The sequence below is a fragment of the Hemicordylus capensis genome, chromosome 1 (genome assembly GCF_027244095.1).
Source record: "Hemicordylus capensis ecotype Gifberg chromosome 1, rHemCap1.1.pri, whole genome shotgun sequence".
Classification (NCBI taxonomy): Eukaryota; Metazoa; Chordata; class Lepidosauria; order Squamata; family Cordylidae; genus Hemicordylus; species Hemicordylus capensis.
Window position 1 is genome coordinate 33,053,402 of NC_069657.1, and position 19,779 is coordinate 33,073,180.

Sequence of the window (19,779 nt, forward strand, 5' to 3'; positions counted from 1 at the left end):
TGTGGTGACCAGAATTGTACACGGTACTCCAAGTGTGGCTGCACCACAGTTTTGTATAAGGGCATTATAATATTAGCAGTTTTATTTTCAATCCCCTTCCTAATGATTCCAAGCATGGACTTGGCCTTTTTCACCGCTGCCGCACACTGAGTCAACACTCAACGAGCTATCCACCACGACCCCAAGATCCCTCTCCTGGTCAGTCACCAACAGCTGAGATCCCATCAGCGTATAAGTTAGGGGTTTTCGTCCCAATGTACATCACTTTACACTTGCCAACATTGAACCGTATTTGCCATTTTGTCATCTACTCACCCAGTTTGGAGAGATCCTTTGGAGCGTCTCACAATCTGTTTTGGATTTCACCACCCTAAATAGTTTGAGATCATCTGCAAATTTGGCCACTTACTCAAACTTCCAGATCATTTATGAATAAATTAAAAAGCACCGGTCCCAGAACAGATCCCTGGGGGACCCCACTTCTTACTTCCTCCCTTGTGAAAACTCTCCATTTATACCTATGCTCTGTTTCCTATCCTTCAACCAGTTAGCAATCCCGCACATGTACTTGTCCCCTTATCCCATGACTGCTAAGTTTTCTCAGGAGTCTTTGATGAGGAACTTTGTAGAAAGCTTTGTCAAAAGGCTCAGATGATGGACCGGGATAATGTTGGAGCCATGGCAAGAACATGCCTGCCCTGATGTCACTAAAGGAGTTTAAACAGGAATTTGTAGCACATACAGAGCAACAATTCCAATGAACATCCCTCATGTGATTAAAAGAACACGTCAGTAAGTCCTTTAATGATGACGGGACAGGTATGCTCTCTCCACAGCCCTGACGTTATCCCATGAAGAGCTCCATGTTCATCTGATCTGGCCTATTGAGAAACAGTGTGATATAGTGCTGGATTTAGACCAGTTGCTGGACTTAGACTGGAAAAACTTGGGTTCCAATCTCAGCTCAGATATGAAGCTCACTGGCTGACCTTTGGCCTAAATTACCTTACAGAGCTGTTGTGAGGATAAAAGTGGCAAGATGAACATGTACAGCAAACTGGGGAAAGGGTGGGGTTACAATAAATAAAGTACAGCACTTGGGAATTCTGGGGGGAAAGAATGAGGAGAGAATTAAGTAAGCCTCCTTGAAATCTCACGTATTGGGAGACAAATGATGACCCAATATGAGCAAACTAGAAAGGGACATCTGGAGGCAGAACAATCCAGGCTATAGAGAAGAATGGCTCCTGTTACCGTGGCAATGCACCCTTGGTGCACCAGAGTGAGAATCTGAATCAGGCTCAGGCTCAGAATCTGAGGGATGAGTTAAATCTCCCTGTGCTGGATGGGGTTACATGCCCCGGGAAGGAGCAGGTTTGCAGTTTAGGAGTACTACTGGACCCAGGCCTCACCCTGGTATCTCAGGTGGAGGCCATGGCCAGGAGTGCTTTCTAACAGCTTCGGCTGATTCGACAGATACATCCATTCCTTGAAAATCAAAACAGTAGTGCACCAGCTGGTAACCTCCAGGCTTGACTACTGCAATGCCCTCTATGTGGGGTCCGGAAACTTCAGTTAGTTCAAAATGCGGCAGCCAGATTGGTCTCCGGGGCAACTCAGAGAGACCATATTATGCCTGTTTTGAAACAGTTGCACTGGCTGCCGATATGTTTCCGGGCAAAATACAAAGTGCTGGTTATTACCTTTAAAGCCCGAAACGGCTTAGGTCCAGGTTACCTTAGAGAGTGCCTTCCTCTGCATGACCCCCACCACATGTTAAAGTCATCTGAGGAGGTCCATCTCCAGTTACCACCGGTACGTCTGGTGGCAACTCAGAGGTGGACCTTCTCTGTAGCCGCTCCTGGGCTGTGGAATGCACTCCCTGCAGAAATCCATAATTTGAACTCTTTATTGACCTTCAGGAGAACCCTTATCTGTTTGGCCTGGCCTTCCAGGATTTTTAAATTGTTGTAAGGGGTTTTTAATGTACTGGATTTTTTTAGGGTTTTTAAATTGTTTTTAACTGATTGTTTTATGGTATTTTAGGATTTTTGTTTTTGTTGTTGACTGATTTTGACTGTTTTTGTTTTGTTTGTAAACCGCCCTGGGCCAAATTGGGAGGGGCGGTATAAAAATGCAATCAATCAATCAATCAATCAATGTGGAATTTTGTTGAGGTCAGGGGGTGTGGCTTGGTTAGGAAAAGGGGCTTACCAAAGCAGGGCTGTGCTGTCCATAACTGCATGAACTGTCATCAAATTAAAGTTCTATAATATGTATGTTCAATGGTGCAAACATCCAGGGATACATAAGCACTAGAAGTTGGGTCTGATTATGGGCACTTGGATTGCTACAGTTATCAGGAAATCAGTTCCTTCCCTCTATATGACTCCTAAAATAAAATCTCACCATCTCCAAAATTTACACCTGTATGTGTCTCAGATTATTTGTGTATGATTGCCCTTAAAGAAATCATCAATTCTATTTCTTCTCCTATTTCCACTCCTGGAACCAGAATCAAAGAGAAGGGCCTAACATACAAGAGCACAAATTCATATTGCAAGAAAATATTGGTATGCTTCTCAGACTTCAGGAAAAGGAACAGACGTGGAAATTGTTCCAACAGCTTTGAATTAAAGTGAACTGAATCTTAAAGTGACCTAAATCCTAAAATAAACCACAGTTTCATAATATATTTGATCACAAACTTACTTTCCATACTTCTTGTTTGTACTTCATAAGGCATTCCAGTAACTGACAATGATAAACTGAGAGAGAAAAGACAAATTGAGGCTTTCCATTTCAAATACACTAGCAAGGAACAGATATATTTTGCAGCATATCTATTGTCTTAATCTGTATCTTTCTAGCAGTTCGAATCCTACATGGCAAATGGGTAGCAATAGCATTTTATGGTTTGGATTATCAGCATCCTGTACATGGACTCAAGAAGCCAATTCAAATGTCCCTCAAGGGTACAAGGTACAGTCTTCATGGGCCTATATTTTGTCTCAAAAACAGTGGGGAGATTGCATGTATGAATGCACTTGCATGTTGCAGTCTTCCTGTATGCAGAAACGTCTGGCATGTGCAAGGCTAATATGAACATAAGAATATAAGAACAGCCCTGCTGGATCAGACCCAAGGCCTATCTAATCCAACATCCTATTCCACACAATGGCCCACCAGATGCCTCTGGGAAGCCCACAGGCAAGAGCTGAGAGCATGCCGTCTCTCCTGCTGTTGCTCTCCACTGCAACTGGTATTCAAATTCTCAAATCGGGCCCCCAGTTGTTGTTGGGCTATAACTCCTATCATCCCTGGCCACTAGGCCTTGTGATGGATGATGGGAGTTGTAGTCCAGCATCTGGGGACCCAAGTTTGAAAAACACCATTCTAATGAATGCACATAGGCCAGGGGTGGGGCAGACTGCCACCATGAGACTATCCCTCCATTCACATTCAATTCTAGATGTATTGGTGGATAAATAATATATATTTTAAACAGCTTAGGAAGACACCCTTTAAGACTTGGCTAGCTCATCTCTATATAATTTGGAAGCATTTGGTGCTGGCCACTAAACTAGGCTTGATACGTCTTTATCATCAACAGCGGATGCTTTTACCAGCATAGCAACGTTATGATGAAGAAAGCTTCACATTCTGACCTTTGCTAGCTATGGAACTGTTCATAGGAAGGAGCTTTCGTCCAATGAAAAAAATGACAGCTATATGCTGTCCAGTATAACAGATCTCGATTCATCTGGTCACATGCTGTCTAAGTCATGTCTAAGCACCATTGAAGTCAACTGAAACATTGGTCAGGAATAACTTGAGTCCCACTGATTTCAATGGGATTTAGTCATGACTACCTTAGTCCATATGTGAACCATCATGTTCCCATCTTGCTAACTGAAAACTATTTTTGAGGCTGTACAAGGCATAATTTCCCCTACTATAAAGAGAAATCACTAAGAGTCTTTTAAAGTGCAGCATATGAGGCAATCAACACATTTCTATCTAAATTTAAATTTAAATGCAAACCAGTGTTCTTTAATTATCACAAAAGCAATAGTGATATACACTGACACTGTTCCATTTACTGGTGTTAAAACAGAATTTACAGAACTGGTTCACAGTCTCTAAGGTACCTTTGTGACACTGTGAAATCCATTATCACCAAAATAGATGCTTCAGGCACCAGGCTCAGAAATCATAAAAGGACTATTTTTAATTCCTTTTCAAAATAAGAACACAGTAAGAAGCATTAAGAACTCAGTGAGAAGCGTTTCATGCAATGTCAGCTTTCACACAGCTATGCTAAAAAACATTTGCAACCTGCTTTTACGTAACATTTCCCGGAAGACAGACTGATGAACAAACAGCCAGAAATATAGATACGTACCAGGATTAGATGTATACTGCATTGCAATCATTAGCATTGAAGACGCAGACAAATTAACATGAGCGGGCACCCCTTCTCTTCTCGATGAGCCCACTTCAAAGAAAACAAGCAAAATATTAGCAGCTAGAAATACACATTGGAGTTGATTTCCATTACATTTTAACCTTATTAACAGATTTGTACAAGTTTGTTTTTAGACTTTGGTTCTGGAACAGATGTAATTGGGCCCCTGAAGAAGACCTGGAACAGGTCAAAATGTGTTTGATGAAGAACTTACTATCATCATAAAAGATTTCTTCAAATGTAGAGTGTACATTAAGATGGGCTGCCCAGAGAAAAAAGTACTAGCGTGCCAAATTTGCATGTTTGCACATATGGATGCTACATTACTCTGGTATTTTGGCCCAAATGGAGGTCTGCTTTCTCCCTGAATTCAAGCACTTGTCTCTGAATCAGTTTCATTCAGATTCAAAGCTGAGAGTAAAAAATGGAGGGCAGGCTGTCTGGTAACAGTACCATTCATCCACTACAAGCACTACAATCCTGGAAGGCTCTTAATAAATAAAGTCCAGGATGCATGTCACACACACATACACACCCCAAAAGTGATCTCATGCTATCCCTCTCCAATACTTCAGAAGTCAATTTTTTTTTCATTTCACTTACGCCACCCTATCATAGTATATACTGTCAACCAACAAGCCAACTCTGTCCTAGATGGTAGCCCATGATTCCCTCTGTTTCACATTTTGTAATCTGGCTAATGAAGACACAGAGGTACATGGCTGGTGAAAACTGGATGGCAGGATTCTTCAGATTGCCCAACCTGTTCTTGCTTGGTCATGTTGAGTAGTTCACAGGTTTACATTAATGGGGTTCCTGCAAATAAAACTGTAAATATTTCCAAACCGCAGAATATTCAGTAATTTCTATAAAGGAGCAGCATCTGCCCTCACATAGGAGGAAAAAGAAGAGCCAACGGAAGTGAAGCAATATACTAGCCTCATTTCCCCCTAATAAGGGAAATATTGGCTTTAAAGCCAATTATTTTAAGCCACTCTGCTTTACAATCTTTTAAATGATAGAATTGTAGGGTGTATGCAGTAAGGCAAATTAGCAAGAAACTGAAGAGAGTCTAGCCCTGTTCATGCATTATGTTCATCACACATATAACCTACGAACAGTGACCAAAATTCTGATGAACACTGAACTTCTGCAAGAACATTGCGCTTGTGCAAGGCTGTTGCACTAGCTAGTTGCACTCAATCTAGTGTTTGTATTGTAGACTAGCGTTGCACTTGCACAACACGTGTGTGCTTGCACAACAAGGGATGCAACCTGTAGCATGCCCCATATGTTTTTTTCAGGTAACTTTTACACAATAACACAATTACAAAATCCCCTTGATATGGAACATCTATGCACATACACTATTTTCTTGTGGTAGTGCAACTTTGCTGTGCAACTGCAACATTAGTTAGGATGTTGGTCAGATCAGTGCATACATAGAGTTATTCACATGTTACGTTGAATGCTCATACAACAGTATACTTCCTATTCTGCACCAAAAACATTTTGACCTATTCTGTTAATAAGCTAAAAATACAAATTAACTCAATATTCTCAATATTTACATAAGATATATTCTTAATAATAAACTTCAACCAAGATAAAGTTAATATCATAACTGCAGATTACATTGATACACCTATTACACCTGTTATGGATGTATCCATGCATCCTGTAATTGTGATATTAACTTACTAGAGAGAGAGATAGTGATAGTGAATGCCTGGTATTGAGGGTAAAATATTGATTGATTGATTGATTGATTGATTGATTGATTGACTGAGTGTCATCAAGTCAGTGTCAACCTGTAAATTATTAGGTGAAGTTTATTATTAAGAATATATTTTATGAATTCATTGAGAATATTGAGTTAATTTCTATTATATTTCTCTAAAATATTTCTATCCTTCCCCTCCTGCTGCTCCTACATTGTGCCTCCCCCTTCCAATCACAAACCTCAGATTCCTCAATTTTCAACCAATGAAGCTTTTTCATTAATATGATCCCATGCGGGGGGAAATGTATTAAATAGCCAAATATCATGCTTCTGTTGTTATAAGATGTGGTCATAACTTGTCTCATATAATACTCCCTAATCATCAGCAGAGCAATATTTACAGTGGAAAAGACAGGTCTTATATGCTGTGATCCAAGCACAATACTAATACTAATACTACTACCAATAATAATAATCCCCCAGTGAGCCACTACCTTGACATGGTTGTGGGGCTTGTGTGCTCTGAGGAAGGTGAGAGCTATGCCAGAGGTCCAACCATACTGGACAGGTCTCACCAGAGGAGCCAGACAAAGAGTGCCTCTCCCATCAACAATATGGTGAGACGTAACTTTAATAAATCTATACCGGATCGGTCGTCGCCCGGGTCAACAAGGACCGCGCCAGGTGCTATAGTCCCTGGACATCTGGTGGCAAGTGGGCAACAGGGCTCAGGATCTTCAGCTGAGCAACCAGGGCTGAAGACAGCAAAGTTACTGGAAGAAATGTCGCTTAACCGAAAAAAATATACGAAAAATGCCAACAAGGAAATAATGATCTACTATTACAAATCTAGTCCAACTAGAAGAGGTTATTTTAAAAGAATGTACCAAATTTGGAAAGAGGAGCATCCAGATACAGAAATAACAGAACAAAGGCTAGCAGACCAGAGAAGATTCATTATAAGAAATAAAGTATTCACAGGAGTTGAGCTGGAAGAACTGCAAAGAGCAACACAGGCTCAAGATATGGAAGAAGAATTGCCACCAACTGAAGCAGTTGCTCAGGCGCAGGTGGAGAAGGATGCCACTGTTGCTGAACTGTTTCAAAATCAAAACCAGGCAACCACCCCTTTGCCTTCACCTCAAAAACCCAAATGCCGTTTAACAGAAAAGCAGCAAGAACTAAACCAAAAAATAACTGAGCACATGAACCAAACAACCACCAGGGTTCGACTTCCAGCCCTAAAAATAGTTGTCAAAAAACAACTTACTCAGGCATTAAAAGATGTCAATGCTGCACTTGCAGAAATATCAATCAATAATTTGCAAGAAACAAACCAACTAACGTACAGTGCAGCAACAATAACAACACAAGAGCTCGGATATAAGATCAGTGGACCTGTAAAAAAAGAAAGTAGTACATCACCTAAATGGAAGATTAGATTAGAAAATAAAATCTCCAGGCTTAGATCAGATGCTAGTAAGTTGAAAGATATGAAAGACAAGAAGCTGAAGAATGAAAACACCCAACAGTATCTGATCCAAAAATACCGCCTAGATTCAAGGAAAATTAGAGAAGTCCTGGAAATAATAAAGCAGCAAATAAGAGCAGTGTCAAAGAAGATTAGCAGATATGAAGCCAGAATTACACAACACAGGAAGAATCTCCAATTCCAGTTGAATCACAGATGTTTTTACCAAAGTATAGAAGGAGAAACTGCAAGAAACCTAGAAACACCAAATAAAGAAGAAACAGTGCAATTCTGGGGGAAATTATGGGACAATCCAATAGATTATAATAAAAAAGCAGGCTGGATGAAAGAGGTCAAAAAATGTAACCAACAAATGCAAGATCTAATAATAACAACCCCAGAATTAATAAGTGAAAGAGCAAAGAAAATTAAAAATTGGACTGCGCCAGGCGACGATGAACTGCATGGCTTTTGGCTTAAACACCTAACAAGCCTTCATAAACAACTATCAAAACAGTTCAATCACATTTTGCAAGGAGGTGATGTTGAACAATGGCTAACAACTGGGAAAACTCATCTCATCATGAAAAACCCAGCAAAAAGTGCAGTTCCAAGTAACTATAGACCGATAACCTGCCTGCTAACCATGTTCAAATTATTAACTGGAATAATAGCAGACGAAGTGATGCAGCACTTATTAACTAACAAACAGCTTCCAGTTGAACAGAAAGGAAATTGCCCGAACACCAGAGGCACAAAAGACCAGCTGCTGATTGACAAAAGGATTTTAGAAAACTGCAAGAGAAGAAAAACAAATCTAAGTGTTTCATGGACTGACTACAAGAAAGCCTTCGATTCATTGCCTCACACATGGATACTAAAATGTTTAGAAACAACTGGTGTCAGCAAAAACATTCAGATATTTATTTTAAAAAGCAATGAGCATGTGGAGTACACAGTTAACGATCAATGGCGAGACACTTGAACAGGTTAGCATTAGAAGAGGCATTTTCCAAGGGGACTCACTATCCCCTCTGTTGTTTGTAATCGCCATGACCCCACTTTCACAAATACTAAACAAAACAGGCCTTGGATACCAAACATCTAAAACATCAAGTCAAATCAACCATCTGCTGTACATGGATGATCTGAAGTTGTATGGAAAGTCCCAATAAGAAATTGAATCACTGCTAAACACTGTCCGTATATTCAGTAGCGATATAGCAATGGAGTTTGGACTAGACAAGTGTGCTGCATTAATAATGAACAGAGGGAAAATAACAAAAACAGAAGGAATAGAACTGCCCAATGGAAGCAAGATCAAGAACCTGGAAGAGAAAGAACATTACAAATACTTGGGCATTCTCCAGGCTGATAACATTGCACACGCTGAAGTTAAAAGAAAAATGGGAAGTGAATACATCAGGAGAGTTAGAAAAATCATCAAGTCCAAACTCAATGGTGGGAACACCATACAAGCCATAAACACCTGGGCTATACCTGTTATCAGATACACTGCAGGAATAATAGACAGGACCCAGGGAGAACTAGAGACGCTGGATCGTAAGACCAGGAAAATCATGACCATCAATCATGCTTTGCACCCCCGCAGTGATGTCGATAGGCTATACCTCCCTCGCAGCTCAGGTGGAAGAGGAATGCTGCAAGTCCATCAAACAGTAGAGGAGGAGAAAAGAGGCCTTGAAGAATATATCAAGGACAGTGAAGAAGATGCACTTCAAATGGTCAATAACGCAAAACTATTCAACACCAATGAAAGAAAGCAGGCCTACAAGAAAGAACAAGTCAAGAACCGAGCAGAAAAAAGGAAAAATAAGCCCCTGCATGGTCAATATTTGCACAATATAAGTGGAAAATCAGACATCACCAAGACCTGGCAATGTCTTAACAATGGTTACTTGAAGAAAGAAACAGAGGGTTTAATACTGGCTGCGTAAGAACAGGCACTAAGAACAAATGCAATAAGAGCCAAGTCAGAAAATCCACAACAAACAGCAAGTGCCGTCTTTGTAAAGAAGCACATGAAACTGTGGACCACCTAATCAGGTGTTGTAAAAAGATCGCACAGACTGACTAAAAACAAAGGCATGACAAGGTAGCAGGGATGATACACTGGAACATCTGCAAAAAATACAAGCTACCTGTAGCCAAACATTGGTGTGACCATAAAATTGAAAAAGTTGAAGAAAATGAAGATGTAAAAATATTATGGGACTTCTGACTACAAACAGACAAACATCTGCCACACAATACACCAGATATAACTGTGGTCAAGAAGAAAGAAAAACAAGTCAAAATAATCGACATAGCAATACCAGGGGATAGCAGAATAGAAGAAAAAGAAATAGAAAAAATCACCAAATACAAAGATCTACAAATTGAAATTGAAAGGCTGTGGCAGAAAAAGACCAAAATAATCCCAGTGGTAATTGGCGCCCTGGGTGCAGTTCCAAAAGACCTTGAAGAGCACCTCAACACCATAGGGGTCACAGAAATCACCATCAGCCAATTACAAAAAGCAGCTTTACTGGGAACAGCTTATATTCTGCGATGATATCTAAAACAATTGACAATAAAATTCAGCCATCCCAGGTCCTTGGGAAGGACTCGCTGTCTGGATAAAACAAACCAGTCAATAACACCTGTCTGACTGTGTAAACAATAAATAATAATAATAATTTGATCTCTATACCACCCTTCCAAAAATGGCTCAGAGCGGTTTACATAGAGAAATAATAAATAAATAAGATGGATCCCTGTCCCCAAAGGGCTCTCAATCTAAAAGAAACATAAGATACACACCAGTAACAGTCACTGGAGGTACTGTGCTGGCGGTGGAAAGGGCCAGTTACTATCCCCCTGCTAAATATAGAGAATCACCACGGTAGCATTCTATTTTAATGCTTTTTTCTAACTTATGTATTGTATGCACTACTGAAGCTTAGACTATGATTAAGAAGGAGTTTTTCCTGTTATTTAACACTGATCTGAATGAGAAACACACATTATTAGAGATAGTGTAGTCAAGTTTGAGTACTGGTGTAGTGTAGCTGTTAGAGAGAAAGAGGTGCAACTGGGACTCCTTCTGGCCTCCAAGGGCTTCCCATCTGGCCCCCAGAATAGCCCTTAATTGCAGAAACATCCCCCTTCTATGCACATCAGCTGGTTTACTTTGACTTGGAATAAGTGGCTGAAGAGGAGGTCTCTGCCCAAGTTTCTGTACTTTAACCTGGGAAGAAAGGGCTAAAACACTATATTGTATTGATGTGTTTGTAGACTTTAGTTCTGGAACTGAATAAGACCTGAAATTGGCTGAAATGCAGACAGTAAATAATTTACTTTTTTGTACTTATTTTGGAAACTTCTAATTTGCTATTTCAATATTTGTTTATTGTATGCATTATCTGAATATTTATTTATGATGATGTATGGGTTTTTAGGCTGTTTTAATTTGGCTATACTTGCAAAGTATAGACCAGTTCCCAACCTTGGACCCCCAGACATTGTTAGACTAGAACTCCCATCATCCTCAGTGGAGCAGCCAAAGGCCACTGTGACTAGGGATGATGGGAGTTCTAGTCCAACAACATCTGGGGACTCAAGTTTGGAAACCCCTGGTCAAGGGAATAAGCAACAGCTCACAGCAAATGTGATGTCTGAGGAGGGATGTGAAGAGGGGAGAGAGTGAGAGATTGAGAAATAGATGATATCACAGTGGTGTTCTGGTGAGGGTTCCAGGCATAAGGAAAAGCAAGGATAATAGATTTATTTATTTAGTGTATTTGATACTGCCAAAAAACTGTGTGTCTCCAGGGAGTTTACACATAATTCAAATACAGAGTCATAAATTAAAACATCTAAAACAATTAAAATGCAGGCATTAAAATTAACTAAAAGCCTGGTTAAACAGGTGCATCTTCAGAATCTTTAAAAAGCTGTCAATGATAGAGATCTAATTCCAAGTGCATGCCAAAGCCTTGGGGCAGCTACAGAAAAGGCTTGGCTCTAGGTCACCACCAGAGGAGCTGGTGGCAACCACAGAGAGACCCCCTCCCCAAACAATCTGAGTGGGAAACCTTTCCATGAAAAGAAAATACCCTGGGCCCAAGTCATTCAGGGTTTTTGTGATTTCAGTATTTGTTATTGTACATTGTTATTTAATTGATGTAAATAATATCCAATTTTGCTTATTCTAAGCTGAGAATGGTTTGAAAGCATGCCCTAGGATTGAGCCCAGGCTCGAATTAAACCCCTGCACACGCCTAAGAAAATGAATATGGTACCCTCTGCTTATGAAAATTAAAATTCTAAACATATGGGCTCCCAGTGAACATAAGAACATAAGAACAGCCCTGCTGGATCAGGCCCAAGGCCCATCTAGTCCACCATCCTGTTTCACACCATCCTGTTTCACAGCCTACGAGATGCTGCTGGAAGCCTACAGGCAGGAGTTGAGGGCATGCCCTCTCTCCTGCTGTTATTCCCCTATAAAATACTCAGAGAAAACACCCAATGCACTTTTCAGCAGAAATTATCATATAATATATGATATTCAAAGATAAGTGGGAAGAAAAGAAAGCACTCCTTTTTGTCATTGTGTGACTGCACATGAGTTAACTTGCTTTGGAAAATAGTACATGAGCAGAAATGGAGAAATGAGGCAGGGCCAAGAGTTTATAGAAAGCTTATTACACAGCGGGGAAGTAAATTGCCTAGGGAGCAAGAGGTTGCTGGTTTGAATCCCCACTGATATGTTTCCCAGACTATGGGAAACACCTCTATCAGGCAGCAGCCATATAAGAAGATGCTGAAAGGCATCATCTCATACTGCATGGGAGATGGCAATGGTAAACCTCTTCTGTATTCTACCAAAGACAACCACATGGCTCTGTGGTCACCAGGAGTTGACACTCACTCAACGGCACAACTTTTTATTATGCTATTAGTGTTTTCACACTGGGTTTCTAGGTACCCTTTTCGGAATGTTCTTCTCCACAGAAGTGTATCACATATTAACAGCAAACCAGGCCAATCCACAGATACATGGGAGCTTCATGCAAAAGTTTCTTGCGCTCATGGAGAGCCTGAAGCAGTGGGATGTCCACAGAGAAGCCCACAACATCAAAGTCAGTTGGGAACCCTTGACATGTATTATTAAGGCAAGAGCATTCTTCATTTTCCCAAGATGATCCATTCACAAAACTGGGCCTAGAATGTACATATTGCTGTATTTCCACACATATTTTGTTCTTGATACAAACCTTGGCATTATATTCTATTTGTTTTGGAGATGAAGGAGTACTGTATCACAGTTTTAAACTCTATACTTTGTATTCTTGAGCAGATAAGAATAAGAATTTTTTTTTATTTTTACAGACTAATTAATCATATGCATTCACATCCCTAGTAGAAAATCCTCAATTATCTCACCAAAGCTGAAGTGCCTGCACTTCTGTCTCACATATGTAATCAGAATGTACTTACATATAGCCATGGGCAAGAAAGATGTGCTGAGATACTCTATGATATCTTTGTGCAGAAATGGTGGAAACGTGGCTAATGTGGAAATCATTGTATATGGTAAAGTACTCAAGATGTCATCATTGAGAAAAGGCAGCAAACAAGTGGTTGTGTAAAAAATTGACTGTCCAAGATCTGTCAAAGGCACAAAAACAATCAATATGAATGTTGGGTTATAATCAAAAAAATGAGAAGGCATTCTATTTTGATATCCTTTTGAGATAGATTCCATCTAGGTCAATGACAGCCAAAGGAATGGGGGTTTGTTGCTTTTTGAGGGGAGAAAAGATGATAAGGTAAGCTTAAAGTAGAAATCATTCCAGATAATACTCAGTCTATCAGCCTGGTCACCTGGGATGACATTCGGTCAATGCTAGGCAGACAGAGTCACTTTGGATGTTACCATCACCCAACCCCTGGGCCTTCTCTTGCAGCCAGTGCTGATGGTATCCAGCTAGACTAGAAGAGACTAAGGAAAAGGAGGTGGCAGTGGGCTGATGCCTCCCTTTGCTGCTGTCCGATTGGGGTTTGAGGAAACTAACTGAGCTGGGGGAGGGGAATGAAGGAAAGATTAAGAGAGTGGGCTAGTCCAGTGATCTTCACTATTTTTAAAGTGGGGGCCACAGATGCCGAGAGGGCTTGTTCCACAAAGGGAGGGAGGGAGGGAGGGGCAGTGGCCCTGGCTACAGTGGTAGAAAGGGGAGCAAAAGAGAGAGAGGGTGTGCAAGTGCAGTGGTGGCCACGGATGGGCGGGGGGGGGGGAGAAAGCATTCACAGATTAGGAGCAGTGTTCCCTCTAACAGGGATTCCCAGATGTTGTTGACTACAACTCCCATAATTCCCAAGCAAAAGTGATTGCAGCTGGAGATTCTGGGAGTTCTAGTCAACAACAACTGGGAATCTCTGTTAGAGGGAACATTGGTTAGGAGGAGGAGGGGAGCAAGAGAGAGAGAGTGCAGGCCAATGCAGTGGCAGCAGCGGTGAGAGAGAGAGAGAGAGAGAGAGAAAGCACAAGTGGGGCAGGGGGAGGTGAAGAGGAGCAAGAGAAAGAAAGTGCAGGCTAGTGCAGTGGTGGTGACAGGTAGGAGAAAGAGAGAAAGCACACAGAGGCCAGGAGGAGGGGAGCAAGAGAGAGAGCGCGCGCACAGAATGGCCAAGGCAAGGAGACTACAGGCAGTGCAGCGGTGGGGGGAAGGCAAGCCAGGGGCCAGCACTAGGGTCTGTGCAGGCCACCAGTGGCCTGTAGGCCATGCAGTGAAGTCTACTGGCCTACATGCAGTGGCCTAGTCCTAGACATATGGGAAGAGGAGAACCAGAATGAGTAGAAGAGAATGAGGAAGAAGGAAACTTCTTCCTCATTCTCTTCCACAATCCAAGTTGAAATAAAAGTTGCCAAATTTCAACAAAGTAAAGCACATATAAATTCCATTAATTTTAATTCGGGTCCTAGTTTAACTGAAATCAACAGGACTTGAAATTGCTTATCTTTGGCTGGATCACACCCAAACTTCACAGCAAAATTAATTTACCATCAATTCTTTACAAAACCTCTTCCTACTGCTGACTAACAATCAAACTGTGATCTGGGTAATCCCAAAGAGAGTCTGATAGTGCAATCCTATGCTTGTCTACACAGAAGTAAATCCTTCTTTGTTCAGTGGGGATTATTCCCAGGTAAGTGTGTGTAAGATTTCAGCCTGAATATAGCAGTTTTATTGATTACTGCTGTGATTTTGTTAGCTATTAAATAGTCCTTAAAAAGAAAAACATGAACCTGCAACTTCAGTAAATATAACCACAGCATACAAAACTTACAGTGGGAAATTGTATTTCTATCAATTTCACAAATATCTGAGCATCACAACTGTTGATATTTCACTATATTTAAAACATTTTAAATACTGTTCTTATTTGTACAGTATTCTAACAGTTACTTGGAGTTTGGATACTCATGCTACAGCTTCATTCTCTTGAAGAATATTGTCAGAATGACTAAAATTGGTGGATGATCAGATTGTTTTCTTTTACCTTACAATGCAAAGCTATTTGGATTGACAGAGTATTGGATTTGAGTCTTGAGTTCAAATCCCAGTCACAAAACCTTTGGGTTGTCTCTGGTAAGTCACAATCTTTCAGTCCAACCTACCTCACAGGACTGTTGTGGGGCTAAAATAGGGTAACCACCTCAGTCAACCGAGGAAGGAATATAATTAGAAGCTGCTTCAAGTAAATTATTTGGCTTATTGATCAGTTTTTTGAAGCATCCCTTCTTGAAAACAACTATATCTGAGCATATGAAGCTGCCTTATACTGAGTTGAATTACCAATCCATCTAACCCAAGACTGTCTACTCCTACCGGCAACAGCTCTCCAAAGTCTAGGGCAGAGGTCTCTCTCAGCCCTGTTGCCTGGAGAGACTTGTTGTGTGAGCACTGTAAGATATTCCCCTGAGGGGATAGAGTCGCTCTGGGAAGAGCATCTAGGTTCCAAGTTCCCTCCCTGGCATCTCCAAGATAGGGCTGAGAGAGATTCCTGCCTGCAACCTTGGAGAAGCTGCTGCCAGTCTGTGAAGACAATACTGAGCTAGTCAGACCAGTGGTCTGACTCAGTATATAGCAGCTTCCTATGTTCCTATGTTTCTGTTCCTATATTGGGGATTGAACTGGGATGTTCCGTACATAAAGCTTGACCACTGAGCTATGGTCTGTTGAAGAAGTGCAACTAAGGCAACTCAGGAGAGTGAGGTGCTGATATCCAGACCGGCTGATGTTCAGACTGGGAATTCCACGTATTCTATCTGATCCCTCTGAGCTTTTGCTCTTATATTCCTTGCCCCGCCCCACCACTATCCTAGCTATGAAGCCAATGAGAAAGGGAGGCTCTTGACACAATGCAGGTAAGCTAGAGATAAGAATGGTTGTGGCTCTAAGCTGAAAGGGAAACATGGCAACATTTGAAGTAGAAGGGTGGTTGGAACTTCTTAACAAAGGGTTGATTCACACATACGTATTTGCAACTTCAAGTGATGGCTTGCATGTGTGAAATGAGCCTTTGTCGGTCAAAACCTCAGAGAACTCTCTTCCACCTCAGACACTCGAGCTAGTCACCAGGTGTGGAGAATTCAACTTATATTAAATAATTCGTGAAGCAACCTGCCCCCTCCCAAATGCCCTGAGAAGCTGAAAGAAAGGGATAATGAGACAGGAGCTCTGGGGTATTAGGGCAGGGCCCTGACCCCACAACATGAGTGAACTTGAGGGTCATATCAGGTAGACACCTACAAGGGCTCCATTCCTATTGCACTTTGAACGAAGTTGATATGCAAATTCAGATGTACACATTTTTTAGTACATTAAGCCTGTGACTGACCCTCGGTCTCCAAATGTTCAGAATATGCCAAATTTATATCAATCCCAATGTAAGCCTATGTTAACATTTTTCATATTTATACAAGTCTAGCAGAGATACCTACATTATATATTTGTATAGTAGATCAATAGTATAGATTGGGGTTTCCAACCTTGGGGTTCCCAAATGTTGCTGGACTGCAACTCCCATCATCCCCAGACACAATGGTTAATTTTGACTGAGGATTATGGGAGCTGTAGAACAACTATAGTCAATTGTGGCTAGGGATCAGTGTTCCCTCTAACAGGGAGTCAGATGTTTTTGACTACAACTCCCATAATCCCCAAGCAAAAACCACTGCAGCTGGGGATTCTGGGAGCTGTAGTCAACAACATATGGGAATCCCTGTTAGAGGGAACACTGTTCGGGATTATGGGAATTGCAGTCCAATAACATCTGGGGTCCTGAGCCTGAGAAGCCCTGATATAGACAGATAGTGGATAATGCAGTATCTTTAGTATAAACACAAGATACCAACTTGAGATCTATATCAATTTAGGCCCATCTTTTTCATATTTATGCAGGCTGTTCTCAACACAATGCCCCAGGTGTCAAGTTGACTGCAAAGATTCAAAGGTTCACTTACCATGTTGACCATGTTGTAGCAAAGGTACTAGATCCAGCAGAGTCACCAATGTCACGTATAGTCCTTGATAGTCCAATGATGGGTAGTCTGATAACTGAGCATCACGACTTTGCTGGCCGCGTTCAGTGGGAGCATCTCGCAGGACGCTGTAAAGGAGGGAGCGAGTAACAGTAGGGTTGATGGAACTGACCTGTGGTCTTAGAGATGGGGTGAGTGGGAATGGCACAGGAAAAAGACACATGGTCATGGGCACTGTCAAATTGGAGGCATCTTGATTCTCCTTCTTCCCTGTGCGGGACAAAATGCTGTTGGGGGGACAAAGAAAAAAAAGAGACAACAAAGACACAAAGAACAGCACATTACATTGAAATGACACTATAAAACAAATAATAAAACTCCAGATACATCCCACATGAGATGCAATCTCTACCAATACTAGTGCATCTTGCAAAATCTAGCAACCATTCACTTCCATGCTTGGGAGAAATACAATTCAGAATTGCTACTTGCGGGGAAATTTCCATTGCATCTCATGTGTTATCTGGTTCATAAGGAGCAAAAATATAAAAATGCATGTTTCAGTGGCACACCCATGTTTCACAGTGCAGCAAAATTGGATGCAATTTGTTATGGAAGAAGCGGGGGGGGGGACCACAACTGCAGTGTCAAATTGTCGGAAATTTTGATATTTCAAAAACAATCTTGGGAAAACATTTTTAACGTCATCACTGGAAACCAAGAAGAAAATACTTGCAAAAAATAGGTGTGACACTTGCAGAAACATGTTTTAGCAAAGAATAAACATGTGCGTTTGTTAAGAGAACCTTAAAAATCACATGTTTATTGCATCAAAATAATGTCTGTATGTATTTCATGATACTGTTTCATGACATTCTGTCAGTATCATCTGAGATAATGAGATTTCAACAGGCACATGGATTTAGAAATAATATAATATTTCTAAAATGTTAGCTAAACTACGTTTGGAAAAGCTTTAAAATAATATATAGTTGATGGGCTGCAGCATATGTTTGTGAGCTAATGAGAATGGTAGTTGTGTGTGCTTTTTAATTTGGGGGAAGGAAACATTTTATTTTGGAAATACAAACACTCTTTTCTTAAGTGGTTAATTTTGAAATCTAAAGGTTAAGCAAGCATTACCCATTATATAACCGCATATCAGATAGGGTAATTATACATTGCTAATGCTACTTACGTTGTTATTGAACCAACTCACTACAGACTAAAGGAGAAATAATTTAAAATAATTAAAAGGCTTAGCAGGAATCAAAATGAAAAACTGATCAGATTGCTATGCCTTCTGAATAGCTTTGCAAGCAGATTATTCCAGTTTTCTGAAATGATTATTTAATATTTTGCTGATGCAAAATTGTAGGGCACCATTAAGCACCTCCAGAGCTCACTGATTTCAGTGGGGAAAGTACAGCACAACCCTATACATGTTTTCTTGAATATAATTGTACATTCAAGTAAAATCACATTCAAGTATTTAATTGTATTCAACAAGGTTTAATCCCAGGTAAGCATGGATAGGACTGCAGTCTTAAGTATGTGAATAATTTATCTCCCAGTGAAATCAGAAGGGCCCCAAAATGCTTAACTTTGGCTGGATTATGCTTATTGCTTTCCCCCCTAAGTTTATAACACATGGATTACTTATTAGAGAGTTAGCTATAAACGTATATTGGCCAACCCATTGTGCGGCATCACGTGGGCACATCCAGCATTGCAGGAGTTGCTTCATGCTTTTAACACTTGCTCAATCACTGCAAATTGTGCAAACACAGCTGTATGATAATCCAGTCTTTGGAAATAATGGCCAAATAATCATGCAACTGTCTTCCCTCAATTTCTGGTGAATGTGCAGGTGTTATGAACACACAGCAGTTTCCGCAGTGCCAGAAATGCCCACAGCATGCTGCACAGTATGCCGGCCACCATATTTGAAATGTATCCAACCATATGAATGTGTGTGTGCACGTGGTGTGCATGGAAAAGGCACTGTGAAAGTCTAGCACATTAATCTGACTCTCTTTGAACAAATCTGTACGGTTAATCTTCTACCAAGTTGACTTCACTGGGAAGAATGCTGTCAAATCTGAATGGTTTTTAAATCACTGGTCTTATTACTTTGACTTCTTGACGTCTTGTCTTGCAAATGAATAAGCGAAGGCTCAGCTTAACTTACAGGAACATACCAAAAGACATCAAGTGGGGCTGTTGGCACTGAGAATGTTGCAGGCTGACTTAAACAGCTGCAGGACAAGGGCTTATTTCTGCGCCGCAATTAGCAATTGTTGGCTTACGTAAAGACAGAACAGGCATTTGATCAGTCCAAGGTGCTGATGTCTTCCAGAGTAAAGATCAGGGTAAGCAACCTTGGCTGTCCAGCCATTGATTGTTGAACTACAACTCTATTGTGGCTGGGGATGATGGAAGTTGCAGTTCAACAACAGCTGAAGAGTCAAGGGTGGCTACCCCTGGTAAAAACAATGGGTGCCATTCACTCGATGCTGCAACTCCCAATGAAGCAAACAGAGGCTGCATAGCAGAGCACAGAG

At 40.9% G+C, this 19,779-nt stretch overlaps 1 protein-coding gene across 6 annotated transcripts in view; it reads right to left on the reverse strand.

The window, feature by feature from the left end:
* Positions 1-19,779, reverse strand: part of UNC79 (unc-79 homolog, NALCN channel complex subunit) — a 204,072-nt gene that overhangs the window by 162,410 nt on the left and 21,883 nt on the right. For 5 of the 6 annotated variants that reach the window (XM_053245854.1, XM_053245821.1, XM_053245837.1 and 2 more), the window contains exons 3-6: positions 17,198-17,502; positions 13,168-13,338; positions 4,406-4,498; positions 2,713-2,768 (exon numbers count right to left, since the gene is read on the reverse strand). In XM_053245854.1, the coding sequence (XP_053101829.1) occupies positions 2,713-2,768; positions 4,406-4,498; positions 13,168-13,338; positions 17,198-17,502 (625 nt within the window). The remainder of the gene's footprint in view (positions 1-2,712; positions 2,769-4,405; positions 4,499-13,167; positions 13,339-17,197; positions 17,503-19,779) is intronic. The other variant, XM_053245847.1, reaches the window with a different exon arrangement.